Source organism: Erpetoichthys calabaricus, chromosome 8, assembly GCF_900747795.2.
Source record: "Erpetoichthys calabaricus chromosome 8, fErpCal1.3, whole genome shotgun sequence".
Lineage (NCBI taxonomy): Eukaryota > Metazoa > Chordata > Cladistia > Polypteriformes > Polypteridae > Erpetoichthys > Erpetoichthys calabaricus.
In genome coordinates, this window is record NC_041401.2 from 62,244,936 (window position 1) to 62,267,386 (window position 22,451).

A 22,451-nucleotide genomic window follows, 5' to 3' on the forward strand; every position below is an offset into this window, starting at 1 on the left:
TGTACCGCAAAGCTTTAACATTCAAGTCCTATCTTGCTGAAATTCATCAAGCCATCCTGCCTTTGGGCCATTTATTTGATCTAAATCATTTAGACACAGCAAAGAAGACAAGAACTCACCTATAATCTTATTTTTGCTGTTAAACCCGAGACTTTTACCATAGAAAGGTGCTTCTTTTCCCATGCCTTAATATGTGTGTTTTTTTTCTAATACTGAAACCACCATTAAAAGCCAAACTACTATTTATATCTACTTCCTTTTTGTTTTGTCCTTCTGGTGCCCATTCTGAGATGTGTGGTAAAGAATAAAGCATTGAGCCAAGACTGCAAATTAAATGAATCTGTGTTTCAGGGAGAGCATGCTGTCTACAAAACGCAGATTATATTAACAGATAAGTGTCAGCGACATCAGTGTTATTTTTTATGCTACTTGTTACTAACCAGAATAGATCCAAGACATCTTTCCATTGTCAGTATTTTCTCTTGTTCTGATTTGTTATGAGCACAAGCCTTATTACTCCAGCAGTGCCTTTTCTAACCTTACTGTTTACTTTGTGATTAGTTTTCTGTTAACTTTGTGATCTACCACTCCTTACTAAAATCTACTTGGAGTAAACAAAAGTTTTTACAGAAGGGTGTTTTAAACTCGTGTAGTCTTTATTTTCAGCGCCTATTTGCTTATTTCATTTCCAGAACATATATTTTATTACACAGTATAAACATAACTAAATGCATTCATCATAGACTCATTTGAAGACTTGTGAAAGAAGAGCTGAGTTTTGTCCTGAAGATGGTGGTCCCATGTATAGCTAAAAACAGAAAAGGAAGGGAAAAGGAGCTAATCAGTAAATTGATAATCTACCATATTCACCGCACACTTTAAGATTTCTATGCAAAAATGTGCAAGACAATTAAGTTCAAAATTTATTAAACTGTGTTTATTTACACACTGATACTGGGTTGGGAGACAAAGTCAGAGAGATGAGATTGCACTGGTTTGGACATGTGCAGAACTGAGATGCTGGGTATATTGAGAGAAGGATGTTAAGGATAGAGCTGCCAGGTAAGAAGAAACGTGGAAGGCCTAAGAGGGATTTACGGATGTGGTAAGAGAAGACATGCAGGCAGTGGATGTAACACAGCAAGATGCAGCAGACAGGAAGATATGGAAAAAGATGCACTGTGGCGACCCCAAATGGGAGCAGCAGAAAAAAGAAGAAGACTGAGGCATATCAGTATGAAATATACACAGTCCCAATTTTACCAAAATAATATTGAAAGGAAAAGCAAGATTTGTTTATTATGTATCTAATTTTAATGGCAAGTATAAATCTATACACATTTTCATCCTTAATAATAATTTTTTTAAGCAATTATTGCATCTGTTTGTCCTGATGCATTGCCTGCTGTTTTGGTCACACTCATACTTTTTCATATCCATTTCCATTTTATCTCAAAAAATACCGCAAAGTAATTCTCTATGACAGAGACATAAATAGGGTTGACAAAATGTAGCAGGCACCTTTTACTTATGCGTGGGCTTTCCGTTTCTGATGTTTTGCAAACCATTCATCACTTTTGTCTTCTGCCATTGCCTACAAAATTTAAAAAATACAAGCTTAGTTACATGTGCCTTGCACAACAAAATTTTGTGTACTTTATACAGAACTGTGATATATACAGTGGAACCTCGGTTCACGAACGTCTCGGTACACATACAACTCGGTTTACGACCAAAAAGTTTGCCAAACTTTTGCCTCGGTTCACGACCAACACACTCGGTATACGAACAAGCCAGGTTCCCTTTCGGTTTTGTACATGTTCAGTCTCTCCTGTGCATTTCCTGTGCAGCGAGCAAGAGAGAGAGAGTGCGACACACACAGACACACACATACACACACAGAGGCAGCTCGAGAAACAGAGGGACACACACAGGCAGCGCGAGACAGAGAGAGCCGCGCACACACACAGGAGCACGTGTGAGAGAGGCGCACACACACAGGAGCGCTCTAGAGAGACACACACACAGGCGCTCCAGGCTCGCAAAAGAAATACGCACGCACACACACACACACAGCGCGCGGGAGAGAGAGGCACGCACACACAGGAGTGTGCTAGAGAGACACACACACACACACACAGGCGCTCCAGGCTCGCAAAAGAGAGATGCACGCACACACACAGGCGCGCGAGAGAGAGAGCGAGGAACGCATAAGGTAGAGAAGGCTTGTTTTTGTTTTCAGTTCTGTTTACAGTGATCGGTTCGTAGCCTGCATTGTTGCAATGTTACTTTTCTTGGTGGTTTATTAAATTACGGATTTTTCAAATGTTCATTATTTCCCCTGTGCTTAAAACTCATTAAAAAAGTGTTTTTAACGAGCGGTTCCTAGCACTATAGCGCGAACTATTGCAGTGTTAGTTTTCTCTGTTGTTCAAGGTTTTCTCAGTGTTATTCAATATTTTTACATTTAGTTTACCATTACGCTGTGCATTCTATGGTGTAATTAACTATATTTGTGCTTATAAACTAAAAAATATATATATTTACATACAGTTCGTACAGTCTGGAACGGATTAATTGTATTTACCTACAATCCTATGGGAGAAATTGCTTCGGTTCACGACCAACTCGGTTTACGACCAGAGTTTTGGAACGAATTATGGTCATGAACCGAGGTTCCACTGTATTTTTAATTGTTAAAATAAACTTTAAGGAGGGACCCACATCAGGGAAAACAAAACTATAATGCTGAAAAATGTGAGACACAGTGGTATTTGGAAATACAGATCTAAAGAAATTTATAAAATCTCCACTATGCAATTTTAACATTTTGTTTATTTGTTTTGGGTTCACACCTTGTCTAGTAGGGAGTTTCCTTTGGGGTCAAACTTGGAGAGCTCTCTGAAGGCTTCATCACCCACAAAGCAGATCTCATGGCCATCCTAAAATATTTAAAAGTTAAGTATTTAAGCACAACTACATTAACATATAACAGAAACCTAGCAAAACAAAATTAAAATAACCAGACTACTACTGCTTTTATGAGCAAAGCACTATGACTTAAACAATTGCTTTTACAAGTAATACTGTTGGGTACTTAGCTTTCCCACACAAGTATACAAGCAACCCCAATACTAGAATATATTTCAGCTACCAGTTTTCCCTCTGAATAAGAAAAAGAAACAACTGCTGACCCTGCAAAAGCACTAACAAGGGCTAATATCCACAAGGGAAAATACTGAAACCCAAAACAATGTTTAAGACTAAACAAGCAGACTATTAAAACTCACTACATGTGTTAATGTGATAAAAAATATCAATGCTGCCAAATTGCAGATGGCCTGGCAACATTTTAAATACTTACTGGATCGGCTAAAATAACCACCTCCACTGTTGCCTTCCCAGGAGTGTCAAGACTGACTAGTGGAGTTATGATTTTCTGATTCTCTTTCTTCATCAAAGCTTCAATAGCAGGCAGCTAGAAAGGCCACAATAAAAAGGAAACACCACAATGAATCATACTGATCCTCATCATAAGTGTCAGGATTTAATTGATTTGGATTCCCTATTAATGGTAGGATAATGGCCCTGCCAAACCCAGCTGAAAATGTGTCTTGGATATTTGAATATTTAGGAACATGAACAATAAATCCTGACTAATGACCAGCTTTCTACTATCACAGAAAGGTTTACCATCTGGGAGAAAAAACATGGAGCTGAATTCAAAAATTTAGATGAAATCTTAATGTACATAATCTTGTGCAATGCAAAAACCCTAGAATTAGAATTCTTCTTTCAAAATTGTAACTTGTTTTCAGGAAATGGAAATTATAAAAACATATAATTAAATCAGATTTTGTTTTGAATCTTTAATCTTCCTACTAAAATTAAAAAGTTTAACCTAGATATACCTGCTCTCTAGGACATGAAAAGGCAATTCTCCCAAATGCTGTTCCATGGTCGACAGTATCTTGTATGTCCTGAAGCTCCAATTTGCACTAGAAAAAGAGCATACTGTTAAAATGTGTCACATACTGTGTTTAAAGTACTGGAAATGTTTATGAATGGTATGCCATTCAGAGTTAAATTGTGTCTTGTGGCCAGTATAGTCAGGATAAGTTCCAAAATCCCAGCAATACTGAAAATGAAAAAAACAACTTAAAGAAATGAATGGAAGAATGAAGACATAGAAGTTACCTGAGGAGGTCCCAAACACCCCCTTGCCTGTTTTTTTAAATAAATGCATTTGTCATTTTCACAAAATTTTTAGTTACTGAAAAGCCTACCCTCTACCTGCAATGATTTCAATAGCAAATTGTTGAAGTTTTTAATAACTGTGTAATATGAATATACAAAAATAGTGCTCTGCATGTACAAGATGGACATCTCAAGAAGCCATCAGATAAAAATCAGTTACAGCAAGAAATTCTCAACTATATAGCCAAACAACATCAAATGCATAAGTGTAAACATGTTTACTTTGAGGAAAAGCAAACATTTGTTTGAAAACGACTATATTACAATAAAATCACAAAGATTTCTGAATTTGGGACTAAATTATTTGAATTATTATGCTGTTCATTTTTTAGAATTTTCTGTAGCTTTATCAGGGTTTCCAAATGTGCTTTAGTCCACTGCCTTGCCAATGAGGTCTTTCTTCTATTGTACTTCACCAAGATTCTGTTATTGCAGTATCATAATATACATGTAGTACAAAATTTACACACAATGGCTGACCATTTTGGCTTAATATTACTCGACTTATTCTTCTCAAAGCTTGTAAGGAATCTTTCTATCAATTTGTTTAGTTTTTACGTTTACTCTGAATATGCTTACTGTCATTCATTAGTAATGCTTAATTAAAATTGCTAGCTCACTGTCATGTTCAAGAAACCAGTCTGAGATGATCTGAGCTCTGTGACATGGCACATTATCCTGCTGGAAGTAGCCATCACAAGATGGGTACACTGCAGTCATAAAGGGATGGACTTGGTCAGCAACAATACTCAGGTAGGCTGTGGCATTTAAACGATGCTCAGTTAGTACTAAGTTGTCCAAAGTGTGTCAAGAAAATATCCCCTACACCACTACATCACCACCAGCGGCCTGAACTGTTGATACTAGGCAGGATGGACCCATGAATTCATGTTGTTGACATCAAATTCTGACCCTACCATCCAAATGTTGCAGCAGAAACTGAGACTCATCAGACCTGGCAATGTTTTTCCAATCTTCTGTTGTCTAATTTTGGTGACCAGATGGTAGTCTTAGTCACCAGTTCTTAGCTAACAGGAGTGGCACTCTGTGTCATCTCTTGCTGCTGAAGCCCATCTGTTTCATGGTTCAACGCGTTGTGTGTTCAGAGATGCTCTTCTGCATACCTCTGTTGGAATGAGTGGTTATTTGGGTTACTTTTGCCTTTCTATCAGCTCAAACCAGTCTGACCATTCTACTCTGACATCTGGCATCAACAAAGCATTTTCGGCCAGGGAACTGCTGCTAACTGGATATTTTCCTTTTTCAGAGCATTCTCTGTAAACCCTAGAGATGGTTGTGAGTGAAAATCTCAGTCAATCAGAAATTTCTGAAATACTCAGACCAGCTCATCTGGCACCAACAACCAAGCCATGTTCAAAGTCACCTTAATCACAATTCTTGCCCATTCGGATGCTCAGTTTGAAATTCAGCAGGTCGTCTAGACAATATCTACATGCCTAAATGCATTGACTTGCTGCCATGTGATTGGTTGATTAGATATTTGTGTTAACAAGCAGCTGAACAGGTGTACCTAATAAAGTACCCAGTGAATGTAATGGATCAAATGTGGAAAGCCACATAACCAACAGAAAATGCCAAGCAACAGCCCAAAACACAGAAATGGATCAAGACAAGGCCACAGCATTGATATCCAATAGTCAGCATGTGAAAACCATGTTGATTTAGACTTGCTCACCTGATTGTCGGCATATCCAAGAAGAACTGACTTCTTCTCTGCATTTTTCTGATAGATTTTCATCCCCAGAAGGCTAGACCAGTAGTGAGTGGATCTCTGAAGGTCTGACACTGCCAGAGTCACTTTTTGCACTGGATCTGTACACAATACAGTTATTATAAATTATTTTCCTTCTTCTGAACTGCATAATTCTCCAAAAATTTCCTCTGATATTTTTCAGTTTACAGTCTTGGCCTGCAGAAAAGCAGCAGAGAACCCTCTGATTCCCAATGGTTTTGCATCAAATTTATGCTTAAAGGGTATGCAACATTCAAATGCAATAACAAGCAAATTCAATTACGTCTGAGTGTAAGTTTATATAATGAAACATACAGAAGACTATATTTCAGAATACCATCTTACTTTTGGAACTCGTATAGGTTTATAGGTGTCTACTAAGTCTACTGTTTTACAAAATCTAAAGCTTGTAATACTGTATGTCTAAAGACTGTGTGAAATACAGTACTGTAGTCTGTAAGATATTGTATTTTGTAGAGATAAGCAATTCTTGTACTTCACAGTATAATAAATGAATGCATTTTCCTTCTCAGTTTATTTTCCCAAATATCTATTACTAGTAAAGTATGTGAATTCAAAGTCGTTCATTTACTGACCTCAGAAGCACTGGGCACAAGGTAGGAACTAACCGCACACCCACCCACACATACAGGGGCAATTAACTCGACATGCAGGCCTTCTGGCAGTTTGAAGAATCTCCACATAGGCAGTGTGCAGGCTGGAATTTGAACTCAGCACTATGAGGGTGTGAGCTCACATCACTAACCACTGCACCACATTTTCAAAATTGACTTCAATTAGATTTTCTTATTATACCAAACCTTTCATAAATATTCACAATCACAGAAAAGCAAAAGTCACATATGCCATCAAACTATTAATAGTTTGTTCCTTCAAAGTATTTATACTATCCCATGAAAGAAACATACACCAGCTATTGCAATAGCTCACCTGCTTCTGGCTGTTCCTTGTCCACTATATAGAATTTGTAGCCTCCGGGTGCTTCTGTTACAAACATCCCTTCACCAGCTTCGATAAGCAACCAGCCTAGTCTCCTGGCATTACTGACCGCCTGGCTGGACTGTAGTGTTAGACCCTATGAATATTATGGATCAAAATAAAAAAATTTTTAAGTTATACTGTATATTTCTTATTATCTGTTTAGTAAAATAACACTCACTCAGAGGAATACTCACCAAGAAATCGTTGCCAAGCCGATACTCAGCCACCCCATAGTTGTAGGTGAGCTCAACTACAAAGTGGTTATCTTCAGATCCAAATCCTACCATGGATTTACTCCACTTTCCATCATAAGGCCTGACAAAAAGATACTTTACTGAAATTGGGGAAAACACATACTCCAAAAAAAGAAACTCTTCCAAAAACCACATTCATTTCTCACTCAACAGACATCTTTCATCTGTACAGATATGGACCTTAAAATATGCCTAATTAGATGCCCTCTTATTAAAAGAAAAGTAAGTATATCTATATTGTCAAGAAGCATAAAAATGGCTCAGAATCTTAAACTGTTTTTCCTGTATTCAACATTTTATTGATTTTAAGACAATGAGAAACAGTTTCTTCTATAAAAGCTGGGATGGTAAAATCAAAATAGCTCTTTTTTACTTTTCAAAAAAGAGATCTACCTCTGTAAACTCACATCCAATGATTTTTCTACCACTTACATAGTCAGTGTCCAGACCAGGATCTAAATACAGTCTTCCAAATCTATCCACTGCACCATGACATCATGCCCAAATAGTACAGTCCCAAGCCAATTACCTCAATGTCACAATGCCTACTTGAAAAACTTGTGACTCAGAAATTTTATTTAAGAAAGTTTCAGCTAAGGGCACACTTCCTCACCCGTTGCATGTAGCTTTACAGCCCTCTTCAAATTCTTCGTGTCGCAAAATCTGAAAAAGAAAATATATCACAAATGAGTAGGGTCCATGATCTGACTGGTTGTTAAAGTTGTAAACAAATAAAAAGAATAATTATACTAAGACCATTATTTCACCAATGCATACTCTTGTTAAACTGAGGCTATTCACATTACCTTCAGGTAATTATGAAAACTACTATGAATGCTGCTACTAAGTCTTCCCATTCTTAATATTTTATACAAAACAGCTCAGGATCCTGGTTGGCAACCCCCCAGGCAGACACATGGTCCAGTCCCACCCTCTGGAAATGACCATCTATCTGCCACAGCCAGGTGTTACATGGGCATCCCCTTCGCCTGGCTAATAGCTTGGGTCCTCAACAATGAGCATCCTGTCAGCTGGATCACCCACAGGGAATTGTACCACATGGCCGTAGTGCCATAACTGACGCTCCCTCACAATGCAGCTAACGTGCCACATTCAGGAATCATGAGCAACCACTCGTTTGACACAAATTCAAACCAGTGCTACCCATGGATTCTCTGAAGAGACAGTGTACCAAAAGAGTCCAGTCCTCGTCTTAGATCACTTGATAGTATCCATGTCTCGTGACCATATAGCAAATCAGAAAGCACCAGGACTCTAAAGACTTGGACCTACTCTGTCCAATACTTGCATGGACTGAGTATTGGGCAGGGTCATGGGGTCCAGGGAGTGAGAGGCATTTATTGGTGAAGAAAGATTCAGTGATCTTGACTTTACCGATGATGCTATGAGCTTCGAGTTAATGGAGACCCTGATCAGGGCTCGAGAGACTGAGAGAGGAGTCTGAGTGTCTGGGTTTGTGAGTGTCCTGGATAAAAACCAAGATCCAGGCCTTTAAGACCTCTTGGGCACAGCCATCAGCAGTGTGTCTGTCTGCGAAGAGAGCGTTGACCTTGTCAAGAGGTTTACTTACCTCGGCAGCGACATTCATGTCTCTTGTGACTCTCCCTATGAAGTCAGTAGACAGATTGGGAGAGCATGGGAGGTCATGAGGTCACTGGAAAGGGGTGCGTCGCACTCCCAATATCTTTGTCAGACAGCATAAGAATTTTTATGTAAGGATCCCAGAGGTTTGCCTTTGTTATTACAGAATTTAACGTTATTGTACTATTTTTCCCTTGCTTGCTCACCTTATATTATTTTATTGATATTTTGAGGTTTAAAGACCCTAATAAAAACAATAAATCTCAACAGATATATGTAAATATAGAGGTACATCTCTATGTACAGCATATATTGCACAGTGCTATTTGTGTTTAGCGGGGAATTCCTTGTGTTTTATTGTATGTTACTTTGTATTTTTATCATTGTATTTGCAAATGTCTAAATCACTCTGGCCTTATAAATCAAAACATAACATAACATTCTCAAATGTGTTTAACCCAATTCATGATCATGGGGCACAGAAGCCTACCATGGCAGCACTAAGGCAAGAAATGACCATGAATATTGAGAAAGTCCATCGCATGGCCAATATGGAATGTCCAATTAATCTGACACATATATCTTGAGGATGTGAGAAGAAAATCCATGGAGACATATGAAGAAAATGCAAACTTCACACAAACAACATTGAGGAGCATAATTCAAGATCAAAATGCTTGATTCATAAAACTGCAGCACTAGCAGTTTCAATTTTATTTGTATAAAAAATACAATGAAAAGAAATAACAGATCTTTGTCTAAAAAACAGACATTACAATTTGTATATAAAAAGACAGTTATAATTTGATGTTTACTTACAAAGTCATACTGTGTTACATTTAAAGAAACACTATTTTTGCTACCTTTTTATAAAATGGTTTTTGAAGATTAATTGACTATCCATTATCAATTTCCTATCCTACTTATTGACTTCAGGTTAAGAATCCAGTGCCAAGCACAGCAGCATTGAGCACAAGGAAGGATGCAAACCTGGACAGGCAGTCAGTCCATCACAAATTATGTGTGTGTTCATGTGATGGCCAGGGGGTTGGGCAGTCAATCACAATGCATACATGCACACACACACACACACACACACACACACGTACATAGGCAATTAAACAAGTAGGGGTTAGGATGTTGTGGGGGGTGGGGTCCACACAGACACTGAGAGAACATGTAAACACCAAACAGACAGGTACTGGGCTGATATTTGCAAGTAAGGCCATGGAGCTCTGAAGCAGCAGCGCTAACCTTGGCACTACAAACAGATAATAAATTTGTCATGACAAATTAAATGTTCTTTATTTATTAGTTTAGATATGTTGTATTTGATTGTAATGTTAATCTCATTACCTATAAATTATGCATATCATCCAGCGACCATGAATTGAATAAATGGGTCAAAAAACATATAAATGGAAGATTAGGTAAAACTGTAATCAGAGTTATGGAACTGGAAAATTAACCAGGCAAATGACAAAACATAATTATAATGATGACTAAATGACACATCTATTTTGAAATACTGACTTGAATGGTCTTTTTAAATTACATATATTTATCTTATGGCAATATTGCTGTGAAGCACAAGTGTTCAGTGATTCACTACTTGAATGAGATTTTAGGATTCAAGGTGGTTTTTCACTTCTGTCTGAACATATTCTTCAAATTCTCTTCTGCAGAGGATATTGTTGTATTTCAGCTAGGGTTCCTCCCCTGGCTTGGGTCCAAATTAATTTTTATGTCTGTCTTGTTATTTTCAATTCCTTTACCTACGTTAACATTGGTTTTTTTTTTTTATTTTATTGTAATCATTCCGTACAAATAGATCAATCTTTACAAAAAAATAGGATTGAAAACAAATCAACCCCCACCCGTGAGAAAGAGAGCATGGCCAACGGAATAAAACTTAAAAATAGTAAAAATAAATAAATTGATGAGTTTAATAGGCGGATACAGATAAATGGAGAAGATAAAGAAATGGGGAGGAAATCTACTTCCTCAGTGCTTTAAGAGCTTATTCTAAAATATTATTGATTAGATCCTGCCAGGTTTTGAAAAAGTTCTGCACAGATCCTCTAAGTGAGAATTTGATTTTTTCCAGTTTCAAATAATATAAAAAAATCAGTTACCCACTGACTTAAAAGAAGAGAGTTAGGATTCTTCCAGTTTAGCAAAATAAGTCTGCATGCCAATAGTGTAATGAAGGCAATCACAGTTTGTTTGTCCTTCTCCACTTTAAGCCCATCTGGAAGAACACCAAACACAGCTGTTAGTGGATTAGGAGGGATTGTGACACCAAGACTGTCTGAAAGGCACTTAAAAATTTTGAATGATGTTAATTTGGTGCAGGCCCAGAACATGTGACCCAGTGAGGCTGGAGCTTGATTGCAGCGTTCACAGGTTGGATCTTGCCCTGGAAACATTTTGGACAATTTCAAGCAAGACAGATGTGCTCGATATATAATTTTGAGTTGAATAATTGTATGCTTTGCGCATATGGAGCTCGAATTAATTCTCTGCATTGCTATCTTCCACTCATTTTCTGATATGTTGAGTGAGAGATCCTTTTCTTTTCTCATTGTCCTCTTGGATCTCTGAAAGGAAGGGACTGTAAAATATTTTAATATTTTGCAGAAATGCTGTCCTCGAAACTGAGCAATATTTTTTCCAGCATAGAGGAAGGTGGGAGATGAGGAAAATCGGGCAAGTTCAGTTTGCCAAAGATTCTAATTTGAAGATAGTGAAAGAAATGTGTTGCTGGAAAATTTGGAATGTAATTGTTCATAGAATGCAAAGATGATGTCTATATAAAGATCTCTAAGCAATTTAATCCCAAATGTTTTCCAGATATTAGAAACTACATATGTTTGCGAGGATTGAAAAAGGTGGTTCCCATGCAGAGGTGCCACAGATAAAAGATTCTCCATCTTAAAATGCTTTCTACATTGGTTCCATATTCTGAGTGAGTGAAGCACTATTCGGTTATTAGTATATTGACGATAACTATTGGGGCACAAAGAAGGGAATATAGAGAAGTACAGCAGGATTATATTTCTATTGCGGACCAAGCCTGTGTATGTTCATCTATTTGTGTCCAGGTTTTTATAGCTTTTATGTTTGCTGCCCAGTAATAAAACTGAAAGCTAGGTAGAGCCATGCCACCTTCTGTCTTAGGTCTTTGTAGGGTCACTTTTTGGACACGTTGATGTTTAAGGTTCCAAATAAATGAGGTTATGGTTGAATCTAATTGCTTAAAGAATGACTTATTGATGTATATTGGAATGTTTTGAAATAAAAACCAGAAGCTTAGGAAGGATATTTATCTTAACAACGTTAATTCTTCCAGCTAGAGTAAGATGGAGGGTTGACCATCTATGCAAGTCTTTCTTAATTTTTTCCATACAGATGGCGAAATTTTTTTGATAAAGAGCTTTATGTTTACTTGTGATATTTACCCCTAGGTACTTAAACCGATCTGCAATAATAAAAGGGAAGGTGTCCAATCTAATATCGTATGCTTGAGAATTCACTGGAAAGAGCACACTTTTATTCAAATTAATTCTGAGACCAGAGATCTTTTGAAATACTGTAAGTACTGTTAAGACTACAGGCACAGTATTTTGTAGGTCTGATATATACAAAACCATATCCTCTGCATATAGAGAAATGTTCTGTTCCAGTCCTTCTCTGATAATCCCCTTTATCTGAGAAGCATTTCGACAGTGAACTGCCAGTGGTTCAATGGCGATTGCAAATAGCAGTGGTGACAAGGGGCATCCTTGTCTGGTACCACGTTCTAGTTTAAAGTAATCTGAGCAAATGTTGTTAATACAAACTGAAGCTTCTAGATTGGTATACAGTAGTTAGATCCATGCACAAATATTCGGGCCAAACCCAAATTTCTCTAATGCAGTGAAAAGGTAGTTCCATTCAATCATATCAAATGCTTTTTCTGCATCCAACGATAATAATATCTCCTGGGTGTTTGACTTTGCAGGTGAATATATTACATTAAACAGATGATGGAGATTGGAAGCTAAGTGTCAGCCTTTAATAAATCCAGTTTGATCTTGTGATATTACCAAAGGCAGCACTTTCTCCATCCTTCTAGCTAGGACTTTGGAGAGTATCTTAACATCATTATACAGAAGTGAAATTGGTCTGTATGATGCACATTGTAATAAGTCCTTGTTTTGTTTAGGAAAGACAATGATTAATGCTTGGCGAAAAGTCTGAGGTAGAATTTGATTGTCTCTAGCTTCTGTAAATTTTGTTTAATGGACAGCCGGGTCCCATGCCTGGCAGGGATGCCCCCTGCTGCATCTGTTCCGGGGGAGCGGCCATGGACAGTTCAATACCTCCCCCGGGATGCTTGGTGGCAGCCTCCCTGGCGGATGATGATTCCTCAACCTAGCGCATGGCTCCATGGGAGATGGAGTCCTCCACAGCCTGTTTGGGGGCTCGGATGGCCGCTAGGAGGAGCTGCATGGAGTCTGCAGCCCGGCTGGTCGAATCTTCAGCCCCACCCGGAAGTGCAATTAGAACCAGGTGGTCAAGCACCTGGAATGCTTCCGGGTGGGTTATAAAAAGGGCCAGCCACCACCACTCAGAGAGTCAGAGTTGGGAGGAAGGAGACAAAGCTTGAGGAGGAGTGGTGGTAAAAAGGAGAAAGGATTGTTGCTGTGGTGATAATTGTGCTTTTGTGGGACTGTGTATTGCCTGTGGGTCACAGGGAAGACGTGCGCCCATGGGTGAAGAAAATAAAACGTTTGTGTTTTAAGACATACGGTGTCTGTCTGTCTGTGGCTGGGGCCTGGTCTTTTACATGGCATCCCAGATGGGACCCTCCACCTGTTAAAAAGTGGGGATCCCTTCATAAATAATTTGTAAAAACAGGCCGGCACAGCAGACGAAAGCGTGTACACGCTGCAACACGCACACCCTACCACAAACAGCAATCGGAGAGCCCAGAGGTCCACAGAGGCACCGTTTCACTGATGGGGAAGAAGAGCAAGCGAACCCTAAAAGTGGCCAATCTCTAGACATGCGTCATCGTCGAGGACACCTGGGTTGGTGCAGTGGCTGGAAAAGCCGTACGGAAGCAGCTCGCTCCGGAAGACGGATTTCGAGAGGTAAGTCTCGCGCCTGGGGACGATCGGTCTGGTGGAGCTTACCTCTCCGTCCCCTGGTCTTGTTTTTTAGCAGGGGACTGCCTGAATCCACAGCTGTGGTCAAAGCATGCCGACCCGTGGAGCGACAACGAGACGGCCACGGAAGAGGAGCAGGTATCGCTGCTTGGTGAAGAGCGCCTGGCAGCTCATCTTCCCACAGGGCCTGAGGCAAGGCTGGAAGAGGCGGTGGAGGACCGGACAGACCTCCTGGCGAGAGGTGAGGGATTGGACGGCTCGTGTCGGGTGACCGCCGCTGATAGGTTGAAGGCGGGACCAATGTCCGTCAATCCCAAGCCTGAGGAAGACCCGACTGAGTCTGCGCCAGCTGCGCAGCGGCTCTGTGACTCGCAGCCGACAGGTGGGTGTGAGAAAAGTATGAATCCACCGCCGGCTGGCATAAGTGATTTGTTGTGGGCTGTACAGGAGTTGGAGAAAGTCTTTCGTCCTGTGCAGCCTCTGTTACAGGTTATGCGCGACTTGAAGGGCATAATGAAGACGCTGGAGGAGACTGCGGACACGCACCTGAGATCCGTATTGGGGTGGTTGAGCTGGCGTGACGTAGGACTCTCCAGCCAGTCCGATGCAGCGGTACAGGTGAGTATTACTGGTACCGTAGAGGAAAGGGGCGGAGCACAACGGCTGCAGTTATGATCAGTACTGCTTGCCAGGCCGCTCCATCCACTACACAAGACGCTGCCGTGATGACAGATGGCGTGGCAGAAGAGCGTGCGGAGAGGCAGCTGCCAAACAACTCTGCCCTCACTGCCCGCGCCTGTCTTATGGCCGTCTAAAGGGCTGCAGATGGCACAGGGTCTCCCTTCTTCCCAGAAGGGGACCCAGCCCGTCAGTGCACCCCAAAGAAAGAGGAGGACCCGGATAAAGAGGTCGGGAACTCCCAACAAGGTGCAGCGTAAGCCTGTTGGTTTGACGGTGCAGGAGGGCTACGCTGCAGAGGGGCGGAACCGTCATGAGCCCTCCTCGGAGCAGGCGAAGGGGCAGGAGTTTCCCGCAAGGGTCGAACTGGAGGGTTCGGGTGTGTTATAACTGCGGCTGCGGTGGCCACGTCTGGAGGTGTTGTCCAGAGAGAACATCCGAGTGGCAGCACCCCCAGACCTGTTAAATATATTTTCACAAGGCGCAGCCGCGGAGCCACGGATCCTGACTCCCTGTCCTGGAGAGGACTGGCCCTCGCGGGGCAGGCCGATGAGCCCCATAAACCTCATCTGAGGGAGGGGCAATGCAATGGACAGCCGGGTCCCATGCCCGGCAGGGACGCCTCTGCTGCATCTGTTCCGGGAGAGCGGCCATGGACAGTTCAATACCTCCCCCAGGACGCTTGGTGGCAGCCTCCCTGGCGAACAATGATTCCCCAACCTGGCGCATGGCTCCATGGGAGATGGAGTCCTCCACAGCCTGGTTGGGGGCTCGGATGGCCGCTAGGGGGAGCTGCATGGAGTCTGCAGCCCGGCTGGTCGAATCTTCAGCCCCACTCGGAAGTGCAATTAGAACCAGGTGGTCAAGCACCTGGAATGCTTCCGGGTGGATTATAAAAAGGGCCAGCCACCACCACTCAGAGAGCCAGAGTTGGGAGGAAGGAGACGAAGCTTGAGGAGGAGTGGTGGTAAAAAGGAGAAAGGAATGTTGCTGTGGTGATAATTGTGCTTTTGTGGGACTGTGTATTGCCTGTGGGTGAAGAAAATAAAACGTTTGTGTTTTAAGACATACGGTGTCTGTCTGTCTGTGCCTGGGGCCTGGTCTTTTACAGTTGCTAATAAGAGTGGAGCTAGCTGAGTGGAGAATTTCTTATAAAAATTGACAGTGTAGCCATCAGGGCCTGCTGCTTTCCTGCTCTTAAGTGACTTTATAATATGTTAACATTGTTGATTATGTAGTTTTGTTTTGTTTAAGCATCTTGTCTTGGGTACCATGGGCCTCATGCATAAGGGCGTGCGTAGAATTCACACTAAAACATGGCGTACAGACAAAGCGGAAATGTGCGTACACAAAAAAAATCCAGATGCATAAATTTGTGTGTACACCAACTTCCACATTCTTCCACTACATAAATTCCGGTCAGCGTGAAAAGTAATGCACGTGCACACACCTGCCACCACTCCCCAACTCCTCCCAGAATTATGCCTCTTTTAATATGCAAATCAATATAAATAGCCTTTAAGTTCAGTGTTCTGTGAAAAGACAATGGCAAAAGCAGGTGGGAAAATGGAAGAATTTCAGCGAGTCGTAGCCCACTGTCCGAGTGTCATATGGAAGCATATTGGGGTACAGAGAAAAGAAAAACAAAATAGGGACACAGTTGAAAAAAATGTCCAAATGTCAACTTTAATCTCGAAATTTCCACTTTAATCATGTACTTTATTTTGTCATCAAAGTAGAATGTCATAAACTTCATCTTAAAATCGTTTAATTTACTAGTTTCGCAGATCCCATCGTAACTAAAGTAGCATGTTAAATGCTTCTTTCTATATGTTCTTTAATGTGCTCTATGTGTGTGAATCACTACGTGCTTCTTAAACAAGCTTTCTCTTCCGCCGACAGGACACAGAATACATTACATTCATGATATTACAGCTCTCTGAATAATTTAAATACTAAGATGTATACTTGATATCATTTTCATAATGATAGGAAATAAAGGGTTAAAACATGGGTATTAAACATGGGGACATGGTGTCGCAGTATTAGTTAAGAGCTTGTGCCCTGCCAAGAGATTCTTACTGTCTCCCGCAAGATGCTTGCTGCACCGTGCGTGACCTTCGATGAAATAATTTACTGCAGCAGTACTGTCTCTCTCAAACGTACAAATCCCCAATTCCTGTCCTTCCTTTTCTTTCTCCAAGTAACCAATCACCACACGATCAGCTCTGTAATAGATGCCAAGCCATCTGTAAGCTTAGAATGCCGATTCTTCAAAACTTTTATGAAACACTGAAATATCTTCGTAGTACATGTTTAATTATTCCATCCATCTATCCATCCAGGGTCATGCCAGTCCCAGAATGCATACAGCGCGAGGCAGTAACAATCCCTGAACGGGGCACCAGCTCGTCGCTAGCGTTGCACCACTGTGTCCTCACATGTTTATTGATTAACAATATACATTATTTTAACTTATCTGTATAATGTAATAAACATGCTTTACTGCATTTCATCCTTAAAATGATATCAAGAGCTCCAAGAAGATAGTGCTTGGAAATCTAAATTGACTTAGAAGCCAGTCGTCATCATATGCAAATACCCGCTTTATAAAGTGACTCAGGTTGTGCAATATTATAACTGTAGTGCAAGTTTACAGTGAGGTGATTTATACTTACAAGTACAAACAGTTCTACCAGGAGCAATTGATGGACTGATTGAGTGTCTTTATAGTTCTTAGGATGAAACTGTTTCTGAACAGTGAGGTCCCTACAGGAAAGGCTCTGAAGCGTTTGCTGTATGGGAACAGTTCAAATAGATTGCGCACATGGCTGAGACAGCATGTGCAAGATGCTGTATACCGATAATCCGATCAGCTGCTGTACAGCTGTGATTCCACACTTAGATATAGTGGGTATGTGGTGCACTGGGAATAACAACACTAAAGCAGTGATGGTAATTAGAATAGTTTCGTCATTCGGTGCACCATTATATGGTAACGAGTTGATTACAATGAGATGCCTTAAACTAATAAACGATATGTGGTTAATTTCGGTGCATTTGATAAAGCTGTGTCAGGGATGTGAATCTAAAAACTAAAGGGAAACCAAACAGGGCAGTAGCACTGCTTTGACGCCCAGTGTCACCAGATTGCAAAACCAAGCAGAGAACTTGCATACGCCAGGTATTGAGCTAGCGTGAAAATGTGTGTGGTTTTATGCCAAGTTTAATTTTTATACATCACGATGTGTGTGAAAACAGGTGTACGCAACATTTTTGTGCCTATGCACCGTTTACACATGAGGCCCCATGTGTTTTATGTGTTTCCCAAAAAGGGTCCCATCTGCACATCACAAGGGACTGTCCTCAGCCCTATAAAGAAAGGGCAACTCACAGTCCCTTGTGGTTCACTCGAATGCATTGGGAGTTGGTGAGTATTTCTTGTGATTATTTCGGTGCATTGTGCTTCTGTGATCTATTGGATCTTTGAATTTCTTTGCTGTGTTTTTAACAACTCTTTGGAATTTATATTGGGCCTTTTTCACCTTGGATTGTTCACTGAAAATGTCTTTTTGCCTTTTTGTGCTCCACAGCGCTTCATGTTATTACAGAGCATTCTTGTAAAGAACTAATCATTTTTGTAAATCCTGCGTTAACCCTTATTACTAGTTGGAGTTGATAGTAATATCCTCCCTCTAGTTGGCATATGGAGTATCTTGAGACTTTCTTGTGCTTTGGGACTCTAGCTTACAGCAGATACGAGGTCTAGTCCATTTTAAAGGTATACAATTTTTAAATGACTTACAGCGTTTTTCTTTGTCTAAATCCTAATAAATCTTAATCACTTTAGAAGAATAAACCTGACATAAATGTAAAATAACCCATCAACTCTTAAAGGTGCCCAATGTTGATGAATGGATTGATATTCTACAGAGGAGCCATTTCACTGCTTGTTTACCATACCATTAATGTAACAAGTTGGGGTGGAATACAATCATAAAAACCACATGTTACCACAATAGTATATCTAGTCTAGGTTTCAAAATACAGTAGTTATGTAATTAGCATGCACTGATACAGTGTGTTGCTGCACCCATCACACGATGAACCACCTCAGGATTCCAAATTAAGACCTGAACACAGCCATGCAACGGATGACACCTCAGCACCACACAAATTTGAATGGAGTGGAACAATGGGAGTTTTTGTTACAGTAGCTGGAGTGCCAATAATGCCACCAACCCCCAAGTTTTCCCTGCAAGTTGGAGGACCTGCTTGCAGAGCTGGATGCTGAGGAACGTTATACCCAGGATGGAGCGAATGCAGGTTAAGGGCATTCTGGCACAGATCCCTAGCCTCACAGCCACCACTCTGCTTACTACTTTATAGAATTACTTCTCATTAACATAGTTCTTAATTTCATGTGTGGTTAGGTTCATCAATTGATTTTCTAACTTGCTTGTTCAGTTCAAGACTGGCAGTACTGAGAACAACAAAGGAGCTAAACCTGGAAGAATGTCCCTCCATCGCAGGATGCATCCACACAAGGCCAATTTAGAGCTGACAATTAAATTAACATGTAAAGTACATCTTTGGCATGAGACATGAAAAGCCAGTAAAGATATTTAGGTAACTACAAAGGAAAACAATCAATAATAGATACAGTATATGCTTTGGCTAGGAGATATTCTGGTTCATTCCACACAGTGAGGAGTGACACTGCATTTTGTTAATATCTTGAATGAAAGTTTATTGTTAGTCACTGAAAATATTACAAAGCTCTGGGCAGAAAAAAAAACCATCAACCAAGAAAAGGATTCAGTTTAAAATTAGGAGTGCATTTGACTGGAAGTTAAACCAGCTTATTTAAGCAATTGTGCCTTTGAAGTCATACATTCATGAGCATGTCATCAAGCAGGCCAGACTCTGGACAAACATTCACCAGTTAATTTGTGGTATATTTAGGAACTAATGGAAAATCCTCAAAGCAAAGTCATGAATTCAGAGAAGTCATAAACAAGAAATCACAAGGTGTGCACATGTCTGGTTCTTCAAGTAGAAATCCGCAAGTAAACAAGTTAGAAACTTTACACATTGTGTGACATTCAAGTGTATTTAGGGGTTTGCTTAACTGTTTTGAAAGTTGAAACATCTTTATTTTTGGTTTATGTGCTACATCAAAGACAGAGATTTAACATTTTTGTTTATTTCTTTTTTGCAGCAGTGAGGCATAATCAATAGTGTGAATGGAATGTAATTAATTGTATTTAAATAACATTTTACAATATCACGTAGTTAAAAAAGACTCCCAAATAAAATTATGGTGGCGGAATTATCTCACATAGATAACAGAGTACAACTCACGTGACGTAAAAGCTACATTGAATGATGTGTGATTCTTATTTGTTTTATTGTGGAGGGTCTATGATTAATTTTAGATTATATTTTGCAAACATATATTTTTCTAAAAACATACTACATGGAAATGCTAAAATCTATGTTAAAGTCTTCAGCTAACATTTTAGGCCGCAATGGACCATAATGGATAGCTGGTCGCTGCTTTGTTTTGCTGCTAAATTATAATGTCAAAGAAACATTCAATGATGATATTCACTCTATGCATAATGTATCACAGTGCTGGTCTTACAGAACTCATGTCTTCTTCCTTTCATTTCTACATAATTTAGGTTCCTTTAATTTTTTTTTTACTTTTAGAGTCATGAATATCACATAATTTACTTGGTACAATGCCAAGCAGCAGGAAAAGTGAGTTGGCATGCCAGGGGTTTGGCAAAATGATACTGCCACTTGTACAGGCACCATCAGGCATAAGTGTCTGTTATGCACATGGCATTTCACTAACTTGTATTAGGTATTCATTTTGCTATCATGAGCAGCCGTCAGACAAATAAAAGATGACAATATACAAAATAAAGTAACCTCCTTCAAGTTATATTTGGAATAGTAAACTAACCAATAAATGAGGTAGCATGGAATATTTCTCTATTTTATGATAGATGAGTTCACAAATTTCCCACACCTAAAAAAGCTGACAACTGAAGACCCTGCAGATACCAGGCAGTCAGTCTGGCAGGACTATGATAGCCATGCAGTTTTTAAAATGTCAGCAACCCAAAAATCACACACAGCATTTTCCTACCAATAAACTCAGAACAATATTTTGTATGGGCTCGAACACTTAACTTCTAATTTTGGCACAGGGAATTCGAATGTATAAATACACATTTTTGGAAACATTTTATATTAATCATGTGACATCTACTCTATGAGAACACATTATCTCCGATGTTTAAAGTTCCAGGTGTCACATTTATAAAACTTTACGTGGATTCAAGTGTGAAAATATGGGCACACCAAAAAACAGGAAAATGTATATGCCAAAATCAAATCTGATTTATAAAACCTAGTCTGCACACGTTTCTACAAAATTTACCCTTACAAATCATAATCCACTTGTAAATGTGCTTACTTGAACGTGCCTTTACCCCAGCCTGGTTGTCGTCCTGAAAAAAAATATCTATGGTGCACGCAAATTAACATCATATATACGATAAGGTACTGCAGACCTTCGCTGGTTGGTACACCAGCCTCCCTCCTGATGTACTGTGACCCGGCCACCTGCAATCAGGAGTATCTCCCTGTGCTCTGCAGCTGTGCAAGCAAGATTAAATGCGGTACCTCTAAGGCACCAGCGTCTGACAGGGTAGCCACTATTATCTGGTGCATGTAATGACATGACTGCTGCTACAATGAACAGTACATGCCACATATAAAAGTAAGGTTCAGCCAGAGTTACCTTACCAACAAGCCAGCCACCACATACAGCACTATCGCATCTGCCAAAGATACTTTGCCACAAAATAAATGAGTCACACGTTGACCCAGTCCACTGAACCATGACATTTGTCAGTCTCATCTTGGCCTCACAGATGAATTGTGCATTAAAGGTATGTAACTGCTTATGTTTAATAAAAACAGCTTAATACTGCAATATAAGTGCAGTAAAGTGCTCCGATTATGTCAGGAGAACCAAACAGAGCTGAAAATTGCATTTTAATCTTGGCAAAAACATGTAACAAGTATGTACACCCACACCATACAAAAACTTAATGTAATGCATCGCCAGTCCATTAATGCCTTCAAGCACTGCAGGCACGACGGAGTGAAGCTTGAATGACATTTTCTTGACTTGTCGGCCTGTTCCCTTAGAAGTGACAACAGGTAGCCGATATATACCAAGGACAGTTTACATATCATTGACTCTTTTCTCTACGTTGCAATATGTTGTGGCTAAATTATTTGGCAACATTAAACGAGCCCATTAGTGTGTGTGTGTGTGTAAGTATGTGTAAGGTTCCTAACTAATATCCCAATCCTACTAAAAAAAAATCACACCGATCTACGTACAGGTCAGTACCGAGATTAGCATGTTCTCCCACGACGTTGATCGGGGTCCGTTTTATCAAAAAACCGCAACAGTGTAAACTTAATAAAAAAACGTGCAGTATATTCCCCCATTCTGCTCCTACCTGCATACCAAGTACATCTCTGTAAAACGTGGCCGTTCGGGATCTGTCCCCTACTTTAAAAACAAAATGCAGAGCTCTTCTCAAAGCCATCATGAGCCACCAAAGAGACGTCGTGGAGAGTGAGTCATGTGATCGTTTGACGATGTCATGTGCAAACGTAAACCCCACCCACCAACGATGCAAACTTCTGAAGTCCTCCAGG

At 40.1% G+C, this 22,451-nt stretch overlaps 1 protein-coding gene across 1 annotated transcript; it reads right to left on the reverse strand.

The window, feature by feature from the left end:
- Positions 1-635: 635 nt before the first annotated feature.
- Positions 636-22,425, reverse strand: glod4 (glyoxalase domain containing 4). Its single transcript, XM_028806625.2, has 10 exons — positions 22,250-22,425; positions 7,880-7,929; positions 7,207-7,327; positions 6,962-7,106; positions 5,954-6,090; positions 3,912-3,998; positions 3,365-3,478; positions 2,856-2,942; positions 1,522-1,594; positions 636-808 (listed from the first exon to the last, which is right to left on the reverse strand). The coding sequence occupies exons 1-9, from the start codon at positions 22,340-22,342 to the stop codon at positions 1,529-1,531; spliced, it is 900 nt and encodes a 299-aa protein (XP_028662458.1). The 5' UTR covers positions 22,343-22,425; the 3' UTR covers positions 636-808; positions 1,522-1,528.
- Between the last annotated feature and the right edge of the window lie 26 nt (positions 22,426-22,451).

Excerpts from the sequence above, each read along its gene's own strand:
- glod4 (XM_028806625.2), bottom strand. The coding sequence starts at position 22,342 with ATGATGGCTTTGAGAAGAGCTCTGCATTTTGTTTTTAAAGTAGGGGAC. Across the intron at positions 3,479-3,911 it reads TTTCATGTCCTAGAGAGCAG|CTGCCTGCTATTGAAGCTTT; the intron begins GTATATCTAGGT and ends TGGCCTTTCTAG. Across the intron at positions 1,595-2,855 it reads GAAACTCCCTACTAGACAAG|GCAATGGCAGAAGACAAAAG; the intron begins GTGTGAACCCAA and ends TAAATTTTGTAG.